Genomic DNA, 21351 nt, shown 5'->3' with positions numbered 1-21351 from the left:
ACCCAATGATGCGAACATATAACAGAACAAGTAATCACCCTCCTCCCTCACTCTAGTAGACCCATAATCAGAAATTGGGGGCCACAGCCATCACCACATCTTCTCCCTTAGAGTAAATAACTAATAGGAAAAAAGTACACATGACCACAAGGGCAATCAGACAGTACACAATACAGACATGACTCAATAGAACAGTAAAAAACATACAGGTTGTGCAACCAAACGCTGCATAGTAACTTTGTATGCATCTATATGTGCAGCATTGTATAGCTCTTGCCTTGCTGATAGGCATCTTATACCAACACACAAAATCAAAACACAGCCACTGCACAACCAGGCACCTAGTCTTTCATCCAAGACTCCTAACAAATCTAGGCAAGTTTCAAATTCTTACCCACAGATTAAAAATCTCACAATAACCCGTCGAGAGTTTCTAGTAATACTGCGTAATCCCACACAGGGAGTCACATAAGAAAATAGTAATGGGCGCATTTGAACTTTGCTTCATTTTTGTGGGTCGAGGGCTCTGCTTTGCGTTCACCAATACCATTTGATTACACTGTTCCCTTTGTCGGGGATCAAGATAGGTTGTAGTAGTGTGCAAACTGTGCAAACGAATTTGTTTCTGAATATTGCAAATCTTTCCAATTCACCTTTGCAAAGATTTTTTCACATTGCATGACTACATAGCGAAATCATTTTCCAGTACTTTACTCCAACCTTTCTTTAAAAATGGACGGCGAAAATGTCTCTGTTAAACTTACGTTTCAAGAAGCATTTACATGTACAATGACAAATATTTTTCTTTGCAGTACAATTTTGCTTAGTTTTTTCTATGCACAATGAGATTGCAGTAATCAGTTTGTTCTCTTCTCGAGTGCAGAGTCTATCTTATTCTGAACCATTTTATTAGAGTCAAATATGAAAAGAGAGGACATACATTGTCAGAAAATTTATGGGTTTCGAACAAAAAAGAAGTTAACAAGACTTGACTAATTTCCATTCAGGTTTAATCCACAGGTTCAACAAACATTTTCCTACTGCAAGATTCAGAATATTTATGCTCCATTTCAAAATCGATAATGATTTACTTAACCCACAGTTAAAGGGTCTTGAAGAACTGCATACTTAAGAGCTAGATTCAATAACTCTTGCCCAAGATGGACTGTACCAAAGTGCACAGTGGGAGGTCCATGGCTGTTTCAGTCTATTTATACAGGGACAGAGACGATCAAAGTGTACAGGACACTGGCCGGTGCCTGACAAGAATGATAGGGGGAGTCAGAATAACATTGATCCTCGTGGGGTATCCTAGATATAGTCCTAAACTCTGGCAAAGATCCTGCCCACCTCCAAAACCTATACTGTATATATCTAAGAACTTAAAAAGAAGCATCACTCTTGTACCAGAATAGTCGTATTGGTTCCCCTGCTTCTGGACTGGGAGGTGAAAGGGAGGCAGTCTTGAAAAGTAGTTGTTTGTGCTTGTGCAATTATTTGTGCTTTTTAGTGTGAGGTTTCAGTTGTGGAAAAAAGTGTGTTCTCTGAGAAGAGGAACCTCTTTGAGAGGTGTGGTCTGGTGAAGAAGATGTGTTTCACTGGAACTGTATGATCTTTGAGAGGAAAGATGATATTTCAAACAAGGTGAAACTTGTGTGAGAAGATGTGCATAGTGAAATAAATATCGGGCCATTTTGGAAGCAGATGTAGTTTGTGGACTGATGTGCTTTGAATGTGTGAATTGTGATTTTGGAAGAATCTGTCATTTCAGGAAGGATGCTTGTTTTTTTCTTCAGTTTGTGGAAGAATATATGTGGTTGATGGAGAAAGTTTAATTTAGAGAAGAAAGTGTGGTTTGCGATTGATGGGTGATTTAGTGAAAAGTAATTTGGTGGTGCAGAATGCGGTTGGTTTATGGAAAGTTTAATTTACTGAAGTAGTTGAAATCTGGTTATGTATGTGTGCTTAGTGAATATAAAGTTAAATATTTTATTGAAGAAGTTGTAGTTTGTGGAAGGAAGTGTCACTATGTTGTTTCTCTGATGTCGTTTGGATGTGTAGTGTAGGGGGCTTTCGTGGTACAGCATCATCATTATTACCTACACTCTTTACTTTTCCTCAGGTAGTACTTGAGGGGACTGCAACTTCAACTTTGCTCCTGAACCTCACGTCACACACAGAGTACCTGGTTTCCGTGTTCCCGGTTTACCTGAACACTGTGGGAGACGGGCTCCGTGGCATCATATCCACATGTAAGTGTTGAGCAGCATGTGTGGCAGCTTAAAGATTGCAGGTTTCTAAATGTGTTTTGTAATGGATGCAACAGTAATGGAAAATATACATTTATAATAAAGATGCGTGGACTTGTACAAGCTCAAATGTCAATGGAAAAGTAATTTATGATTGCCTCTTAGTAACGAGGCAAGTCATTGACCAGTGAGTTTGGATGGTTGCCTACAGATGCACGCATCTAGAGCACGTGTGCACGTTTACACAGACAAAGGCACATACACGCTCCTTTCGATATGATATTGTGTCCCTCACTTTGAAAGTTACAGAATGATTATCTTTATATAATTCGGAGTACTAACATTCATCAAGTGTGGAGACATCTCCATGAGTTACTGCTACCTCATGTTGCATCATTTAAAGGGGAACTTGCTTGATGGTCCACCAGTCCCTTCTGGTGTAATGCTTCAACATTTGGTTGAGAATTGACACTTTAGACTAAGAGTCCCTCCAACCTCAATGTTACTCCTTCCGTCTAGCTCAGACTCAATGACATTTGGCTGTAGGGTATGGCATACTGCCATATGATGAGTCTGCATTTTGTTAGACTTATGCAGCAGGGTCTCTTATGTTGGATGACTTTGTGTTTGATGAGTTTCAGTGTTTTTCAATGCCCTTTGTTTATTTAGTCAGTGTTTTAATTACTGTGCTTGTGTATTTTTTGTTAAGTATACACTGCACCTGTTGAGTTCCCATCACGGATGAGTCTGCACTTGGTTCTTCCTTGTGTTTGTTGCATCTGCGTTTCATGAGTTGTACCTCTGCATTTAAGTCAGTGCTTAATAATTCTGCTGATAACAACTATTCAACATATATTCAGGTTACATTTATGTTTATCAATAATTACGTTTCTGAGTTTGTTTCTTGCGTGTGCTGAGTTAAATGTACTGAGTCAGTGCTTGGTGAATGAATCTACTATCCAGGCTGCCTGTTTGGTGAGTATGTGTTTGCTGCTTCTCCATGTTGGTTACTTGTATGTTAGTTGAGTTTATATGCACATTGAGTCTATGTGGTCATTGTATTTGCCCGGTGACACACCATTGTCTGAGAATGCAATACCTTTACCGTTTAGATATATACCTATGTTAGGTCTTGCCAACCAGACAAAATATTTGTGCTATGTGTTGTAAGACATATTGTGGGCTTGCCAAGAATATGCAGGTGTCTGAAGCCCACTCATTGATTGGCTTTCCTGTCACTCTCATTTACCTGCTTCCTATTCGCGCCCCAGCTTGCAAATCTTGTGTTTGCCTCTCCCATTGACCAGGGCCTTTATACCATCTATTTTGATTGGATAGCTTCTATGCTTCCACTGCTTGCTTTTCAAGCTCAACCGTTTTTCTTTTGGGTTAAAATCTTCCTGGGGGTGCATGAGTCTTCCAGCTTTCTCCCTCATGTACTTCTCTCTCCCTGTAATTCATGTTGCCCTCTGTGCTTCTCCCAGCCCCACTCCATGTTGCGACTGCCCTTGTGTACTCACTCAGTAGCTTTGTCTCCTTTGTGCTTCTTCCAAGCCCACTTCACATTGCTCTCTTTCGCCCATTTACTTCCCCCAGTGATCCACTTTGCTCTCACTCTGTGTCGTTTGCTTTCCCATCACCTACACCCTCTGTGTTTCTTCCCCCCCACTTCCGCGCTAGTGCTGTTTTGGCACTCCCACCTGTTCTCCTTTTTGCTTCTGCCACCTGTGTTGCTTCCTCACCCCACACTCAGTGTTGCCTGTACCTCTGCGTTACTTACGCCCTCACATTACTTCCGCCACCCGGTTTTCCTCCTCCCTACTCACTTAAAAAAAGAAAAGCATTCTGACATTTTTTTCTTTTTAGTCCAACTTGGATCGGTAACTACAAAGAAAAAAAGTGTCCCCATCATTTTGCAGGCACGCAAACTTGTGATGCTCGAATCTACATAATGATATGAACGCGTTAGAGCCTTTGTTGTTTAAAATTCTTAAGGCATGCTTCACAGCATCACAGATGGTGTGCAGCATGGCTAAAAGCTAATAAAAAGCCATTAAGTTCCAAAGGTGAGACCTATTGGTTTTGCCAATTGCTGTTATTGATTATCTCCTCTTTACCCTGTTATTTGTTTTTGGATGCCGTTGGTGCCAGACCCCCTGTCCTGTTTATTTTTCTGTTTGTCTGCTTTCCTTCTTATTTTCCTCCCCTTTTTACTTTTTTCAGTGCAGGCCTGCTTTGGGCTAACTGGAGGTTGCCTGGATTCCATTCCAAGGTCCACATGATCAATCCATTTTGCAATATTGTCTCCCTCTGGGTAGCATGATGGGTGACAGTCATTACCTTCATATCTCTCTTCTACATCCCAGTCATTATTATATGAGATTCCTTTCCCTTCTTTAAAGAAATTCCAGAGTCTTAATTCTGTGCACCTTCCACCTACCCACTGTGAACCGGAAGGAGTCTGGCAGTCCAAGCACCCATTAGTTTCTTTTATGTCTCCTGTATGACAGGTTTTCTAGAGTTTGAGATTGCTGCTAGACTGTGGCCTCCATCATCAATCAAAGGGAGGCCCCCACTGGGCTTTGGGCTTTTGCTGATGCTAAGTTGGATGTATGACAAAACAAGTTTGCAGACTTTATTCCTGCCCTGGGAGCATCCATCTTGCTGCCTCGATGTATGATAGGTTTATTGGCTAGACAGTGTGTGCCTCTCCTGTTCTGTTCTCTACCTGCTATAGAGAGGTTCATCTCCATCTTGGAATTGGTTCACTGATGCAGCTAAAAAACGTATGCCACTTTGGATGGCCTTACTGGGAATTCATTTGTTGGGCACATAAGTAATTAGGTGCACAGAATCATCAAAGAACATAAGCATTCCTCAACCTTCAGGAAAGAACAGTCTTTGTAGTCCTCCTTTTCAAGTCGACATGGATCATCCTTCCAGCAACCTTCCCTTCTTCATTAGGCACACCAGGATCTTGGAATTTTTTTTAATGAGAAAATGAGTTCAGGGATTCAGGACTCCTGTGTATTTCACCATCCTGTGTCTCCAGTCTGCAATTGGGATTCCTATGCTGTGTTTCACCCCAGTGGCTGATACACAGCAGGATTCAATGGTGTTCCAGGCATGACAGCCATCTATTTTAGACTCCTGCATTCTCAGAGTGATTAACTCCAAGAACTTTATTGAGACCTCTTCCTCCAAACTCAAAGTGAAGCAGAAACTATGGCCTCCCAATTCTCAACAAAGGTTGGCACTGATTCCTTTTCTGCAGGTCTTATTTGACACAAATCCTGTTATTACTGTATCCTGGCCTCAATGTGGTGAGGAGTAAAGTATGAGATAATGGATGAGGACCTGAGTCATGCCCCTAATCTCCAATGTGACTGAGGGTTTGCTTTGTAGTTGATCCCACATCTCTGAGTCAGTGGTAACACCACCTACCTTTCAAGATGGAGACACTTCAAGGCATCAGCCCACCTGTAGCTCCAGGAGACTTTAGGATGACCTTGAAGTTGAGGGATGCTTTATCTCATGTGTTTGTGCCATTGTCTCCACACAGTTCAAGATGAGCATTTCCAGTTCAAGGTCCTTCATTTTGACTCCTTCTCTGTTTTAAGAAGGTGCTGTCCAGCCTGTTTCTCTGTGTGGTCAACTGGTAGCTCCCGGGCCGTCAGCCTCATGGGGCCTCGAATTAATGGAGCAGGGACCAGTGTTGGTCTAGACCTATCTGACGATCTATGGATGGATGCTCAGACTACCAGACTCCCACATAGTTGCTTCATAGGACAGAATATTCCTGTATTCCTGGTTATATGTTCCTTCCAGGAGGGATAGAGAAAGGACTGTATACAGAGCTGCTGTGTCTTTTGTCTTAGGACTCAGCACCTGTGCAAATATGGCGCATTGTCCAAGGATACATCATGGCATATATGTTCATGGTGGGAAACAGCGTTTACAATGTTGTCATTTTATCTCGCTACCATTACAACACGGTCGTTACAATGACCGCGTTGTTATTACGCGATGCATTTACATCGCAAGTCATTACAACGACTTGCACTAGGGGGAGCTGAGGTATTGGAAATGAATTCCAACACCTTCTTTACTGTTGCGCAAACTGGTGTAGCACTAGGTATTAATACTATTCCTAAGTCTAGCTCGCCCCCTAGTGCAAATCGTTGTAATGACTTGCGGTGTAAATGCATCGCGTACTAACAACGCGGTAATTGTAACAACCGCGTTGTGAGAGCACACAATGAAATGCATCGCAATGTAATGAGACATATACATTCATGGTGCTCTGGCTTGCCTTCACATATGTAATCTGTTGTCACACATTCTTGCACATTGGAACCTGGTGTTAAACCTATATGATCACATGCATCTTGTGACGCTGCACATTTCTTTACAACTGTTGTGGTCCATGTGCCTCACCTGTAGCTGAGGATGGCATTGCATCCTCTTCTACTTGTATTAATGACCAAAGAATCCAGTTTCATGAGGTGGGAAATCACTATGTACTTCAGTTCCGTTCATGATTGATGTTATTGCATGAAGAGTCAGGGATCTTCCAATTGGCTGCAGCTATCAGCAGTGTTTAAAGCCCTCAGACTGTTTCACCCACTGAAAGGGGAAAGGAAATAGCTATGCTCCAATTACATGCTGAAAATAATTTATTTCAATGACCAAGGGGGGCATAAAAGTCCAAAACAATGTGTCACCTATGGCTTCAGACTAGTTGCTGGTTGTAACACCATATTTTATCAATGAGAGCAGTTCATATCAGAGGATTGGAAAATATGCAGCCTGGCACCCTCAGGAGAGTAGCTCTCTACTTCCCATGATTTTTAACCTTGCGTTTTTGTGTGTTCAGACCCATTTTTAAGTGATTTGAAAGGTCACTCTACCTGGATCAGTCTGCTTCTTGAAGGAATTCTGTAGTTTTGAGGTCCCAGAGCCATCATCCTGGGAGTGTGGGAGGGGGTTTACTCTGTACATTTTCAGGCCCCAGGTCATTGTTTATGCCATTCCTCCTATAGTCCGCATCCTGCAGGTGGCCAGGGTTTGAAGGTTGTCAATGGTGGTCATTCGAGTGATCCCAAATCGGCCCCGCCGGTCATGGTTCCCCTGTTGCATGCCTCCTTGGCTCCTTAATACCTGGTGCAGTCAGTGTTGATTTTGAGAGGTTGCCTGCCTGCTACTCTGGCCACTCAGAGGATTTGGTGTCCTTTCTCTCTTAAATCCTACTCCTGCCAAGTTGACCAATGTTCAGAAGGGGTGTGTTGCCCAAGAGCTTTCCCCTCTGTCATGTGGTTTCAAGTCTGTTATTCCATTCCAATGGGAAACTGGCAGTTAGTGACATAGCAAGGGCACCATGGCCTCTACTGCAACAAGGAAAAGCCCCCCATTCCCTGGTTTCAAAGTAAAAAACAGCTTTAAATGGGGTTACAGTGGGCCTCTCATTCAAATGTACTAGGGTGTCACTGCACCTGCTGCTCTATTTCTAGCTATGCCACTGCTGGCAGTCTCCACGTTATGGCCTCAATGGGCTGATAATGCAGGCTTCCAGAGCCTTGAGGAAATCTGTGGTCTGGTAACAAGCTAGCTTCTCCTTTGTTGAGGAGTTATTATCGGCCTCAACATTTTTCTTAAGCCGTGGCTCCACCTTGGGATCTTCCTCGAGGCCCTAAAGGTTTTTCAGGACATCCTCTTGACCCTCTGTCCTCAGTAGATTGGAAATTCCACACTATGAAATGTGTTTTTTTGGTAGCTCTGACAACGACTAAACATAGGTGAACTGGGTACTTTGTTACACTGGTAAGACATTTTGGGGCATATTTACAAGGGTATTGTGCCACCGGAGCATCACCTTTTCCGACGCTCTGGTGGCACAATGCCCTGCTCCATATTTCCAAAGTGGCGATAAGCCACGTTGCATGGCTTAACGTTGCTTTGCAAATATGGTAGCTTTTCATGCAGATATCTGTGTGAAAGAGGCATGCAATGGATGTTGCTGTGGGCGTTCCACCACAACACCCATTGCTTTTTGACGTTGCGCCAAATTTTCAACAATGTGTGTATCTGAAGCAGCGCCAAAAACTAACGCCATTCAGAAGCTGGCGTTAGATTGGCACAACGAGGGGAAATACTTTTATTTCTCCTTGTTTTTGCTCTTTCTATGTGTGCTTCATTTTGCTGAAAACTTAGAAATTGCAAATCACCTTTAAAGATTGTTTATGTGCAGGGAGGTATCCCTTCCTGCACAAAAACAATCATTCCCTACAACACAGACACCCTTACACCAAAGTGCAAGGATGCAAGCGTTGCAGGGATGATTCCCAGCTATGCAGGCACCCTTGCACTATGGTACAAAGGTGTCTGTGTTGGCTCTGGGCAGCTATTTTTAGCCCCAGCTCAAGGGAAAACACAAGGGTGCACCGTATTTTTGTAAATAAGATGCATCCTTGTATTTTTTAAATGACGCAGCATGGTGCTGCAAAATTGCACGCAGTGTAGCGCTGCACCATTTCCTAGTAAATATGCCCCATAGTCTGTCTTCCCCAGCTGAGTGCTTCCTTGCCCTGATCCTGCCTTTCTTCCAGAGGTCTCTTCTGTCCTTCATAAATCTCAGAAAATGGTTCTGCCTTCTTTTCTTTCCTTCTGCTTCGTCTGGGAAGGAGCCCCATGGGTATTTCCTGGATATGCTTTGAGTGATGCTAATCATTGTGGATCTCTACAAGTCATTCTAACTGTCTGATCACTTATCTGTGTACTTTTCGGGCAGCTAGGCAAGTGCACAAACATTTTGGGATACTTATTAGCAGGTGGAATTATTCCTCCATTGCCCTGGCAGACTGCTTGCTGGATGATCCTCTTCAAACTTGGATACATGGGTGTTGAAACAGTTTATTAACTGTCTTTAAAGCATCGATTCAGGGGGTTCCCTTTCTAAGAGTTGTCACTCTCATTTACAAGCCCAGGGTGAAGATGGTCGGAAGTTAAATTTTCTGGTCCTTCAGCCTATATTTTCTTTATTCCCTGTAATGCTGCAATTGCACTCAGATGTAAAATAAATGCACTTGATATTGCAGCACCACATTCTCTTGTCTGTGTTTGTTCAGGTGTGGCATGTGGAGAAGCGTGGCTCAGTGGTTAGAGGCGGCAGACCCGGAAGCTGAGATTGACCGTGGACCAGGGTTCGATTCCCCGCCTCAGTGGGTCACGGGCTCAAAATTCCACAGACTTGACAATTCTCGCTCTGGTGCCTACTCAACTCACGGGGTCACACTCTGCGACTCTGGGCAATAGCTTGCTTAATCTCCACTATGGCCCCCCGCGGCGGGATGCCTGGCTTTCACCTTGTGGACACCCTGCGGTGGTTTCTCACAGGGGAATACCAGGACGGGTTCCCTAAGCAAGCGCCGGGACGCTTACGGGCAGCTGTGCGCTTTACAAGTCCAGCACATTTACATTTACACATGGACCCGCTGAGTGGGATCCATTGCTTTGGAAGGCATCACATTGGGCAAGGAAAAAGAGCTCAGAGCTAACACCCAGATTACCTACTGGCAATCTTCATTATTTCCCATCTAAATGTACTTTGCACTTTAAGGACCATTCTAATTTAACACCTATATGCCAGCAGTCGATTATCACTTGACTTTGTGAGTTATTTGCCACACTATGGCAGAAATATCCCATTGAATGATCAGTTTTTCTGGGTCATCTGTGTCCTTTACAAACTAGACCTCCTCGCAACTGGAAGCAGTCCTAGTTGCCATAGTGAATGATTATTTGTTGATCACAGCTGCAGGTGATGCCACAGCCTTGATAATTGTAAGCCTTTCGTGGCCTTCAACGTCTTCAGTCGTTTTATTTTGTTAAATTATCTTACATTAGCAGAACTCTGCATTAGGGCTCTGGACTGATCCCCCTTTCTTAAGGTTTAGTCCCAGATGTTCTCTTACTCTAGTTCCACTCAAAGGGCTGGTATCTGTGGTGGTCCCTCGGGGCACCTTCCTCTCCCAGGGCCTGATCAATGCCTAGATTCAGCCTCTTGGTTGCCTCTGCAGCTCAAATGGGGAGACATCCTAAACCACGATGTTTCAAGAACGGCTCACCTGAACAACGAAGGTTAAACAACGAAGAGGGCTGAACCACGAAGGTAACATCCACGAAAGAAGGAACAACGAAGGATGGAACCACGACTTATAGAACACCGGAGCATGCTAGGAAAACGTTTTAAAGGGTAAATGGGGGGTATGGGGGGACTCCCCCCCCCACAAATACGAATAACAAAATATATATAGATTGAAAAGTACGTGAAGATTAAAAGTAAAAAAAAAAAAAAAAGATAAAGTTGAAGAAATTAGTTAACATAAATGACCAGTTTATGTCAGAAGATGGCAGTGTTGCTTTAATTTTAAAACGAACAGCATATGCTCAGTGTGCTCGTTTTTGAAAACATCTAAAATAGCATTTTAGAAAAAATGACATTAAATGTAATTTTTTCGTGGTTTATGGTGTAGTGGTTTAAAATGTAGTGGTTAAGTAATGTCCGTGGTTTAGCCTTCGTTGATCCAGAAGTCGTGGTTTAGGCAGTAGTTGTTAAGTCATACAACCCCTCACATGGCTTCTGGTTTAAATACTGTGTTAATAATTATCTTATTTTCCCCCCAATTACACCAGATAGTTGGCTCCATGGTGACTTGGTTTAGGAAGTGATTACTGGTCATTATGAGTGGATAAGAATGGGCTTTCTAAAATTAGTATGAATTCAGCGGTCCATCTGGTGTATGGCCTCAATAAATGTGACCACGTCTCTGAGTCACACTGCAGTTGTCATTGCCACCTGATCCAACAATGGATTCTCTTCCATTAAGAATGAATGTATGGCTCATATAACATCCACTCAATGTGATCTTATTTTTTGGAGGATAATTTGAGACCGTATCGAGTTAACCGTTCATTATATCTACTTTTATATTTCTTCTTTCACTTGTGCGCTTTAACCATCAATACTAAAGAGGCCAAACTTTCATGTTCTTTGGAAAGGCCTCACGATCAGTATTCATTTTTATACAATTATTACGCATTTGTAGCAGGCACAAAAACCTATCGCAATATGCGACCCATTGGGAATGGACAGTAATGCAGGGATGGTGGCATGCTGGGGACAGCGGACCCTCGTGTCTGTGTTTGCTTTTTAAATAAAGCAACTTTCTTATTTAAATGCAGCCCGTTTTCCTAAAGTAAAACGGGATGCGTTTCAAAAACAAAAATTAAACTTTTAGTTTCATTTGTTAAGAGTGCCTGCTCTTAAAAACGTTTTTGCTGCCAATCACAGACCCCATTCTCATTTGTGATTGGCTTACCACCTACTTGAAGTATGTGGTAAACTGCGATTGTTTTGCTACCACATTCTGTCACAAAACAATAGTACATCCGGCTGTGACTCACTATTAGTGAGGGATGCCCTTGGCACACCCTTTCCTTATAGTGACTCGCAAACCCGGTTGATTCATTCTACAACTCTTTTTAGCGGTCACAAACAGCCCGAATGTTCATTTGCGACTGCTAAAAATGGTCGTACATGTGGCCCTTGGTCTCTTTGTATTTTGTTTTTTCTGTTGAGTCTCTTTGTAATTCTATGTATTTGAGTCTGTATTTGACTCTCTGTGTTTGTTGAGTCTGTGTGTTGTGTTTTTCTTTGTTGAGTGTCTGTGTGTAGATGTTAGGCCTTTAAGGAGCTTCTATTTCCTTGTTTGTTTTTGTTGAGTCTTTGTGACTTCCTATTGAGTTAGTTGTTGTGTAGTGTCTGTTTGTTCAGTTTCTTTGATGAATGTGTTTGGTGAGTCAGTTTTTAAGTCTCTTGTGTTTTCTTGAGTTTATGTCTCAAATCTTTTATGCTTTTAAGTCTGTGGCAAAACTCGCTTAAGTCTGTCTGTAGTCAGTATTGAGTTTGTTAAGACTGTGTTTGTTGATTTTCCTGTGTTTGTAGAATCTGCATGTGTTGAGTTTCTTTTGTTTGTTGATTTTCTGTTTTTCAGTCTCTGATGAAGGTGTCAGTTCCTCATCTCATTCTTTGAACTGGATTCACTTCTATGCAATTGGGCCCTAATAACGGCATCTGTTCCTCAGATAGTATCTTATTCTTTACAGACTCTTAAGAAATGATAATTTGTTTTCATTTCCTGTTCCATTTGTCTCTAGTGCCTTTCCCGCCTCCTCGTGGTATGAAAGTCTATGATGTCAGCCATCGCTCTCTGCGGGTGAGATGGCAGCCTGACGAGGGCGCAACCCAGTATCTGGTTCTGTGTACGCCGACCTCCGATGGAGTAGAGGAAGACCCTAAAGAGGTAAGTTGTGACCTTATATATGTATATTTCTGTATGCTCCCGGATCCCTCACGTGGGCAGGGAATATTCAGTGCTTTTGACTTTGATGAGTATACCCCTGGAAGAGAACTAGGAGTACAGGGAAGTAAATAATCCTTACTCATTTTGGTATTCACAGAAGGCACTTACTCATTAATGAGTAAGTGCCTTCTAAGAATACCAAAATGAGTAAGTGCCTACTGTGAATACCAAAATGGTAGTAAGTTTAGGATTTAGTCTTAAGTTAGTTCTGTGAATCGGGCCCTGAGTGCTCCAGTAGCTCGCACTTGCGTAGGATGTGTGTCTGTAATGCATGCAGAAGATGGCATTTATCTATCATCTGACTGGACTGAGATCCACATATACGAGGTAGTCAAACACAGGCAAGGAGAAATCCACAGAAGGAGGACTTCACTTTTCCCCAACTGGGGATCAAGTCAAAACCAGTTTATAAATGCCCCAAATTGAATTAATGTGCAAAACAATAATGTAATATGCTTATACTCACAGCATTTAAAGTGTGGAAACTAAGATTAGAACTTCGGCCCCTTGGCTTTAAATTTGAACCCACTAAACATCTTCTGTATTGAGTATTTAACAGACATGAACAAGCTGTGTGAAGAAAGGCAGTAAATTGTTTAATTCAGGCTGTTGACCCTGAAGGGTTGGTTGAGCCTGACCAGACCCAGACAATGGGAAAGCCCACAAGGGTAATGAGGAGAGAAGCAAACACCCCCCAAAGCATTGGTCCCTAAGTTTTTAAATCGATTAAAGGGGGGCCCCTCGAGAATGGGAGCAATAACATAGATACCCCCTTAAGACACACAATTGATGGACGGAATGCAGAACAAATCAAAACATTCACCTCCAGTCAAGAGATCTGGGTTAAATACATCATTATTTTGCTCACCATCCAAACCCAGTTTAGACCTGGCCATAGGCAAATCAGTCTTGACCCTGTGCCTCATGGGAACAGTCCAGCCCGAACTACCAAGCCAGGTCCTCCCTGGACTGGAAACAAGCATCTTAGGACCGGTTTTGGGGTTTCACCCCTCTTCAGTGGCATAGTGAGCCCCGGACCCACGAGAGGAAAACTTTCCATGTGTATTTTAGGAGAACCTAACATAAAGTTATGAAATCTGCTGTATCTGTGCAGCGTGTTATTCATCCAGGGGAAGCTCGTCCGACCTTATTTCTTGCTTGCTTTCTGATAGTGTGTTGTTTTTTGAATGGGAAAGGAAAAAAACCTTGAGTACCAGAAGGAGAAATCGGGTGGCTAACAACCACAGTTACAGTTCTTATTCAAGGATTTGGTGATTAAGGCATTCATTAAGGTGTATACCCAGGTGGGATACTGCTCTTGGGATAAAATATGCCCATGAACTAAAATAAAAGTGGCCCCCTTTAGTGAATTAGATAATTTTGGTGAATTGGTGTCTGTGTCTTAATATCTTTCTTGTTTTGTTCATTACATCTATAAATTGACTTCACTTACTAGTCAGACTTCCTCCTGCCCACACTGATGGGAAATGCTACCAGTAGCCCACCTCCTCATCCAGTATTTAATATCTTGTAGGCACTGTCCAAGGGTACAGGAGTCAAGATCCGATGAATGTTCTAGCTTTAGTATGATTTTAGGGATGGGCAAAATATTCTGTTTCACCACCGGAATTTTGGCGACTCTGCATTACTCTTGTAACACAGAGTTCCAGCCAAATTTCACCAATTGACACATTGCTGAATTTTTTCTCATGCTCATCGAGAACAGTTAGTTGGTGAGTGACATTTGGCGTCCCTTAGCACGATTTCCAATCACTAGGAGGCAGGGCCGGACTGGGAACCACAACCAGCCCTGGCAAAGTGCTCGGCCGCCCCCCCCCCCTCCCCACTCAGGGGGGTTGGAGGTGCCGCTGAGTTCTTTGCCGGGGCCCGTTTTTGGTCGATTTTGGTACAGGTACGATTTTGCAGCTATGCTGCAAAAACGGCCCTGTAACAAAAAAGGGCCCCCCAGGGGCCGAAAACCGGCACCCACCCGTGCGGCGCACCGGGGGATTGCCAGGTGCCTGCTATGGCCAGACCGGCCCTGCTAGGAGGGCATCTGGCAAGAATTTTCCAACACTGGCAGTCGTGACCATTCCCGGTCTGAAGGCTGCAAAATCAACGCTAGTAGCTGCGCCCTCTGGCACGCCGCATGGTGCCATTTGGCAGATTTTTCAGGACGGTACACGCTCCCAGCACAAAATCACAACGCAACGTATCTATTTCTGCTCATTGCTGGATGTCTGCGGAATCTCGCGGAGTTCTTATGTAACTCAGCGGAATTCCACGAGTCAAATTTCACAAGATCGCCCACCCCTATATGATTTGTGTGTTTCATCGGTGTAGTTGTAGCATTTGAAATTGAATCTTATTAGGGAGAGGGCAGATGGAAGCAGTGAACTAGAGTGGACCAATTGTCGAGTCTTCGGTAGGTCTAATTGATATTTGCATACATTTTTTCTGCTGTAATAACACAACATGCCCACAAAATGATCCCAAATTATGTTATGATGCAAAATGCTGGCTTCAGCATTTTGCACCATATTTTATCATGAAAATCGTCCTTGCGTTGGTTCATTTTCATTTTTGCTGTACTCCTCTAATAGGATTTTTACCCAAACAAAGTCTCAATTATGAGATGTGGCATAATGGCACAATCACAGGCATTTGTCCCAATAACTGCAATGCAAAATGAAGGAATTATGCAAGATTATGCAGCCATAAATGTAGTTTGTCTAGACCTAGCATGAGAGAATGACAGCAGTGGATTTGAGTGATGGGTAGATAAAGGGATCAAGTAAGATAAAGAGACATCTGTCAGTGAAGTGCTGTTTCTGAGTGGTGACGAACCATGTCAAAAGCTGACAAGAGATGAGATCAAGTAGGGGTACTTTGCTCCATTTGAATCAAGAGTACTTTTTATACTACATCATTTTGTCCAATTTTTACCTGCAGGGGTATGGTTTGTGTTGAAAATATACCATATAATCGCCGTACGGATCGTTTTTCCCGTACGAATCGTATGCCGAATGGTCCCCGTACGTACGATGTAGTACGATGCGCACCCAATGCAGTTCTCCGTACGAATCGTACCAAGGACCGTACGACTCAATAATCCCTACAGATCGCACTCAGAACACGCAGTACAGGATGTCAGTATAGATCGAAGCAGCTTTGTACGACCCAGCAAGCACGATTCGTATCGACAACACTCCATACAACTCTTTTTTTACGGGTGCTGAAAACGTCCGGAAAAGCAGATTTCGCCTCGTAATGCGTACCGAACGGACCCCCCGGGTACGGTGCGTACACCCCTGGATTTCAGGGGTACGGTGCATATGTCCCCGTGTGTACACCCCATTTATGTTGGTGTACGGTGCGTAGGGATACAGTTCGTACTCACCCAAGGCCGTAGGTGTACGGTGCATACACCCCGTGCGTACACCCCTTGAATTTAGGGGTATGATGCATATGTTATTGTGTGGCTCTCCGTACGAATTGCCTATACGCGACGATTTCCGTACGAATCGCGTATTCGGTTCCCGGTCCAGATCGTACTTGGCGGGTCGTACGGCATGTTTACGATTCATACAGTCCTATGTAAGGGTCTCTGTTGTACGGATCAAGCCTTGTTTTTCGTACAGTTCGCACAGATTCAGACGGTTTTTCTACCTACGGATCGTACTACGCGATTCGGACGGATTAGTACGATTCGTACGTAAACGGCCATGAATACGAATCGTCGTACGGATACGTTTCCCGAATCGGAATTGACCCCTATGTGACAAAATTCTGTGTCACATGGAAACATTACTTGATTTCCTATAGCCCTTCTAAGGGGAATCCATTAGCTATTGATGAATAGTTACAATAATCCATTTTTATTGGAACACATTTGTGAAGGCAATTTTGAGTTAGTCAGATAAGCTTCCAGTTTTCAAAGAGGGTTTGATGATGACTGGCGAGGATTACAGTGGAAGTGTTAAGGAAGATGTCTTAAAGTGTATGTCCTACACAGAGGTGAGTTGATGATCCAGCTGGACAGAAAGCTTTTGTGGTACTAATGAAGACTTCAAGGGTTGAAGGGTTGTAGAGGTGTAGCTTCAGACCTTGGTTTGTCTGCTGCATTGGAAATGGGAATGTGGAGATGGATGTTTCCCCCTTCTTCTTCGCTAGATAGATTTCCAGGTGTATAGTTTGTGTAACAACATAGTCAGTGAGAGCAACATATTGCTCTGAAAGGTGATCATTTTTGAGTCTATAGATGCAGGGTTGTGAATATTCATGAATAATGTTATGTCATTTCATTGATGATCAAATGTCTTCTGAAAGACAAAACTGACTGGTGCAATCTATTTGCCACTTTACCTATGGCTTTATAGGTTCTAGAGTGTCTAGAGTGCAGATTTCACGTGATTTTTCAGAGATTTCTTTTGATACTTTACTTGGAAGGAGGTCATAAATTCTTCTAGCTCTCTGAATATTTGTGTCATCTGTTCTTAGCCTGTATGTGGTTGCAAGCACAGAAAATATGGTGTTGCAATTAGGCATCGGAAGACATTGTTTGCCTTGAGCTTTAGAAACAAAACCTATTTTCTGGGAAGAATAATTTACTGTTTCTTCTGTTTTGCTTCAGGAGGAGAGAGCTTGAGGATTGAATGCTCTTTTTTGCCCCATGCTGAAAAATTTAATTGTGTTTTCTGCAAGGGGCTGAAGTCCTCAAGTCAGTGCCAGTATGAGGAAGGAAAAGGACTAGGTTATTGTGATTGTATCTTGTTTAAGATGAATAAACCAGTTCCATTGCTAAGCAAACTAGTGATTGATCAAGAATATCTATTCCCAATGTCCATTTGTCACCTCATTTCCACAGTTCCCATGCAACTAGCCTCCTGGAAATTGCAACTGGCAGCATAGAAATTGGGAAGTTTGTGCTCTTACAGTGGGGCATTCTGAGAAATCTATCAATAGCTGTACAGGTATCTTCAATCAATGCATATGGTCTGCAATGGTTGCCCTTCTGAGTGTTTTGTAAGGCTAGAAGTCTACTTGCCCCAGTATTGGAACTTTCATAGATTCCCATGCTTTTGTATCATTCCCCGTCGTCGGAATGGGAGTCTCGGTAACAAAAATACCATAGCAGTAGGTACAAAGAGAAAGAAAAAGGCCTAGGCCTCATTCCCTTTTGTAGCATATCACCCTCTTTTTGTAAAAGAGACCAAATTTAGGCATCATCCAATCAGAAGTGCCTCACCCTCCGTAAAGGCTCTGAATTGAGTGTAACTTCATATACACTGAGTTCAAATGCCCACCAGCAGATCATTTAGAGAACCTCTTGACCAGCTGAAGGTAAAGAAGGTTGTGAGTTGGCTAACATCACACATGTAAGGCCTGGGATGAGTATATATAAATCAGATAAAGGAGATTACTGAATAATAATGATTTTCAACTCTTTGTTAACAAAGAAAACATAGTATTCTAGCATCCCCCTGCCATGTGGCCCCCACTTATAGTGAAACCAAAATACAAGGCTTATCCTGCCAAGTACTCACAGCGAGCAGAAGGGACCACATTGAATTGGAGCCCTTCGAAAACCCACTTCAGAAGGTATCTGCAACACAAAAAGAGGGTTACAGAGTAGATAGATTCATTTAAGTAGGCGGGGTTTGTACCTTGGAGACAATCCGGTGTGCGGGCAGGTATGTCTGTCAATGAGATCAAGCATAGGATATTTATTTTAATAAAAAATAGGGATGTGATGGTCTGGTCACATTCAGTTATTACATACCTCTTCTCTTTCTGTGGGGAGACAAGGAGAGATTTGTTCATGGTGTGGATGGCTGTACTTCTTTTGCACAATTACTATTTATTCGCTCTGTTCATTGACCTAGCTCATATCTGGAACTGTCTAGATCTAATAAAGCCACAATGGACACCTTATTAGTAACATGATTGTGCCTCTGCCAACCTGATCGAAGGCCATGCTCAGGATATGTTTCCATGTCTTCTTATGCTCCTCAGGTGAAGGTGACAGACACAGAGGTACAGATTGATGGCCTTGCCCCGAGCACCGACTATTCACTCACTGTGTATGCACTGTATGGAGAAGAAGCCAGTGACCCGGCAACAGCCCAGGAGACCACTTGTGAGTACCCACAACCTATGCCTGATTCTCCAGTGTCAATGCAAGTAGGTGTGTGCAAAATATGCGTTATTTTATTTTCCCATAATTATGCAAATATAAGGCATTATTATGAGTAAATATGTAAAATGTACATTTGTAATTTTGCACTATATTTTAGCACAGTTTGCCCTTGTGTCAATTTTTGGTGCAAAGATGCATTCAAACAAGAGCGCTGTGGCCTCTCGCGCTGTGTTGTTCCTGGCTTTGACTGTAAATTTGTACTGCAAAATTGTGCCATTCCATGTAAATATTTACCACGAATGTGGTATAATTACTCAAAGTGACATAGATGCCTAATTTTAGGAATTTGGCGTAACAAGCTGAATGACAAATCCCTGCAATGATGTGAATTACGCCGGCATAATAACATTTTCCTCCAGGCCTGCAAGTTCCATGTTTTATCATGTGCTAGTGCTGTGAAATTCAGCCTCCCATATCCACTGTAGAACATGCCATGCTCAGCTCCTTCTCAATTTGTTGTTGCTCCCTTACTCCCTGTGAGTGCTACATCATGCAGCACTATCTGAAAAACAAGTTAGCTGGGGCATGCATTAATCTGTGTGTCTCATGTGAACTTTTTGTTGCATTCCCCCTTTGTGCAGTGTCCCTTGTGCTCTTTTATTTCTGTGATTTCTCCAAGCTGGAAAACTTCTCTATGCTCTGTGTGAATTGTGACAGATATTATTGTTTATGATCTCCACTTCTTTATATATTGCAGATACTATAGGTCTCTACCTCACTCCTCTCTGATACTCCCATTTGTGCACCCTTTCTATAGCTCACAAGCTCCATCCTCTATGGTGCATTGTTTTGCATTCTCTCTTGGGCCCGGATCTAGTATTCTCCTTTTCTAACTGGGAATTCAGTTTGCACACTACCTGGTTTGTGAATTGGAATGCAATTTGTGATATGACCTATGTAATTGTGTATTTGCAGTGGGTTGTAAAAAGATCAGCCCATTGAATTGTAATTAGGCATTTTGTAGTTTGTGATCTCCTGTGATTGGTTGCAAATGCAAGGATGGAGGACGGTAAGGGGCAGTTGACCTACATCCCAGCATATGCATTCCCAAAGGGAAAACATTTTTAAATGCGGTCCATGTCCATTAAGGGTCTGTGCTATTTTTTATTAAAAATGGTTTCTGGTTTGGGAAGTTGGGAAGACATCTGGGACAGCAGGCAGTGATCCTATGGACCCCCACCTGCTCCCTCAAGGCACCTGTCATGATTCCCAAAGAGGAAGTTATCCCACGGTGACAGCTTCCTTTCAGCGAATCAGATACCAAACTTTTGAGTTGTCGGTATTTGATTGAAATCTTGCAACCACAATTTCTGTCACAGATGATTAATGCATCCTTCTCGGAATTGCAAATTGTAGGGAGTGTTTCTTTCATGTCTCCTCCTATTTGCAATTTGCGAAGTGGAGAAGTGTGGCTCAATGGTTAGAGCGGCAGACCCTGATGCAGAGGTCTAACCCGGGACCAGGGTTCAATTCCCCGCCTCGGCGGGCCTTGGGCTCAAAAATTCCATGGACCTGATAATTCTCGCCTCGGTGCCTATTCCAATCATGGAGTCCCACTCTGCAACTCTGGGCAATAGCTTGCTTAATCTCCACAACGGCCCCCACAACGCTAAGGAGGCCTGGCCTCCACCTTGGGGGTGCCCATGAGTGGACACCTCACAGGGAAAGCCAGGATGGGTTCCACAGCGGTATTCGTACAAGTGCCTTGAGACCCTTGCGGGTGAGTAGTGCGCTATACAATTATCAATTTACATTTGGACCTGGTTGTGAAAGCCTGTTTACAATACTTTCTTGGCTCACAAAAGGACTTTTATATATGGGAAATGTTTTGGATGGTCATAAAACCTGTGATTTTGCACATCGCAGGCTTGACAACTATAAAAAACAAGATGCTCCTTAAAACAGCATACATGAAAAACAAGGGTGCTTAACTTGGCAAAACAAACAAGCATGGGAAGTGAGGACAGCGCACATTTAAGAAATGAATCCACTCACAGAACCATAGTCCGCAAACTCCTGAAGATGCATTTGACGGTGTGACCATAAGGTACATGACTGTTCGATTACAGCGTGTTACAAAATTATTATTTGACTCGGAAGTCACCGAGCCCGCTTTATTTACCACCATATATTAATGTAGTTGGCTACGATATGGTGCGTGCCTCATAGCACGTCACTGTCACATCGCTTTCCACAGACGCAAACATACACAATATGAAAACAAGTCACAGGAAACATACCTACATGTAGTGACCTCAATTTTTTCCTGCACTTTTTACGGTTCATACACAATGTTCCAACGAAGACCTTTATAAAATGTTAGTGGGGGTGAAACAGATTAATCTCAGTTTTTGGTGTGGATTAAAATACTTATTGTAGAGTGTACGATGTTTAACCCCGAAAAATTGGCCCAGACTAAAATCGAATACCCCAGACAATAACTGTTTCATTGAGGGTTGTTCTATTTCACTTCCAATCACTC

The 21351-nt window shown here is 42.9% G+C and overlaps 1 protein-coding gene across 2 annotated transcripts in view; it reads left to right on the top strand.

The window, feature by feature from the left end:
• Positions 1–21351, top strand: part of COL20A1 (collagen type XX alpha 1 chain) — a 491294-nt gene that overhangs the window by 198131 nt on the left and 271812 nt on the right. For both annotated transcript variants that reach the window (XM_086932816.1, XM_086932817.1), the window contains exons 12-14: positions 2123–2252; positions 12465–12610; positions 18686–18809. In XM_086932816.1, the coding sequence (XP_086788942.1) occupies positions 2123–2252; positions 12465–12610; positions 18686–18809 (400 nt within the window). The remainder of the gene's footprint in view (positions 1–2122; positions 2253–12464; positions 12611–18685; positions 18810–21351) is intronic.

This window comes from Lissotriton vulgaris, chromosome 7 (assembly GCF_964263255.1).
Source record: "Lissotriton vulgaris chromosome 7, aLisVul1.2, whole genome shotgun sequence".
Taxonomy (NCBI): domain Eukaryota; kingdom Metazoa; phylum Chordata; class Amphibia; order Caudata; family Salamandridae; genus Lissotriton; species Lissotriton vulgaris.
The sequence above is the reverse complement of the archived record's forward strand: the minus strand, read 5'-3'. Positions and strand labels throughout refer to the sequence as shown.